This window comes from Cariama cristata, unplaced genomic scaffold, assembly GCF_000690535.1.
Source record: "Cariama cristata isolate BGI_N322 unplaced genomic scaffold, ASM69053v1 scaffold27926, whole genome shotgun sequence".
Taxonomy (NCBI): Eukaryota; Metazoa; Chordata; class Aves; order Cariamiformes; family Cariamidae; genus Cariama; species Cariama cristata.
The window spans coordinates 25,040-26,452 of NW_009622076.1; the positions used below are offsets into that span (position 1 = coordinate 25,040).

General features: G+C 42.3%; 1 protein-coding gene across 1 annotated transcript in view; it reads left to right on the plus strand.

Annotated features, from left to right (window-relative positions):
- The window catches only part of ADARB1 (adenosine deaminase, RNA-specific, B1), a 33,436-nt gene that overhangs the window by 6,227 nt on the left and 25,796 nt on the right, over window positions 1-1,413 (plus strand). Inside the window, exon 2 of the mRNA XM_009702217.1 lies at window positions 890-1,413. This exon is cut by the window's right edge and continues 429 nt beyond it. Within this exon, the coding sequence (XP_009700519.1) occupies window positions 890-1,413 (524 nt within the window). The remainder of the gene's footprint in view (window positions 1-889) is intronic.

Sequence of the window (1,413 nt, forward strand, 5' to 3'; positions counted from 1 at the left end):
CCCCCCCCCTAAAATATCATCATTGCGATTGCGTGGCTTTTGTCACACTTCTTGTATTCTGGATAGTCTTAGGAGAGGATCTTTATCATGATTTTTTGGGTTTGTAACTCTGTGAGAGCATTTTTCTTACTTTGCAAGAAAGTACAAAATAGCTTGTAAATGACAAATATAAGGTTTCTTAATAGAAGGCTGTGTGGAAATATATAAAATAGTCTTGTGGTCATGCTGGCACAGCAGGCAGTTGTAGTTCCTGAGCAAATTGGGGTGAGGTGAAATGAACATCTAGGAAAGGCGTAAAAAGGAATTGAATTCAGAAAATATGGAGTAGCTAAAGAGAAACAAGAGCCTTCAAACAGTCTTCAGTCATGGTGCCTACCAAAGATCTGCCTAATTTTTCATGGCTCAGGTTTTATTTATGTAATTTCTCAATTTGAGCAACTAAAATCACTGAGAAAAAAAAAAGTGACATGACTAAAAGAATAAAGTAGATTTAAATATCCATCTCCTAGTACTGATCTTAAGCATCCATTTTTATTTTACTAATGGTAGATCTTTGTTTTATAGGCATATGCTACTATAACTTATAGTTCTGGTTTAAACCATTTTTCGGGCCAAACATAACTTTTAAGTTTTGTTCCAGCTACCGTGGTTTTTTGCTATATGGTTGTATCGAATGTGTAGTTTGAAAATCATTCTTGAGTGTGTTATTTCGTGAATTATTGAGAGGTTGTATTGCATTATTATTATCTCTGATCGTATTGCAAAACATTTAACCTGTGAGCACACATCACTTAACCAGTTACAAAGAGAGATAAAGGAATCTATAAATTTTGCATTTACAAGATCCTGCAACGAAGGCATTGTAAGTTACTCTTTCTGGGCACCGCAGGTTCAAGCAGCACCGATGTTAAAGAAAACCGCAACGTGGACAACGTTCCCCCCAAGGATGGCAGTGGGCAAGGTGCTGGGGAGGGGACGCAACTCTCCAACGGCGGGGGCAGCAGCAGCAGAAAGCGTCCTTTGGAGGAGGGCAACAATGGCCACTCCAAATTTCGCCCGAAGAAGAGGAAGAAAACGCCCGGCCCCATTCTGCCGAAGAATGCCCTAATGCAACTTAATGAGATTAAACCCGGTTTACAGTACAAACTCCTCTCGCAGACGGGGCCGGTCCATGCTCCCATGTTTGTGATGGCAGTCGAAGTCAATGGGCAGGTATTTGAGGGGTCTGGCCCAACAAAAAAGAAAGCCAAGCTTCATGCTGCTGAGAAGGCTCTGCGGTCTTTCGTCCAGTTTCCAAACGCTTCAGAAGCCCACCTGGCAATGGGGAGGACTCTGTCGGTCAACACGGACTTCACCTCTGACCAAGCGGACTTCCCCGACACCCTTTTCAATGGGTTTGAAACACCGGTCGCT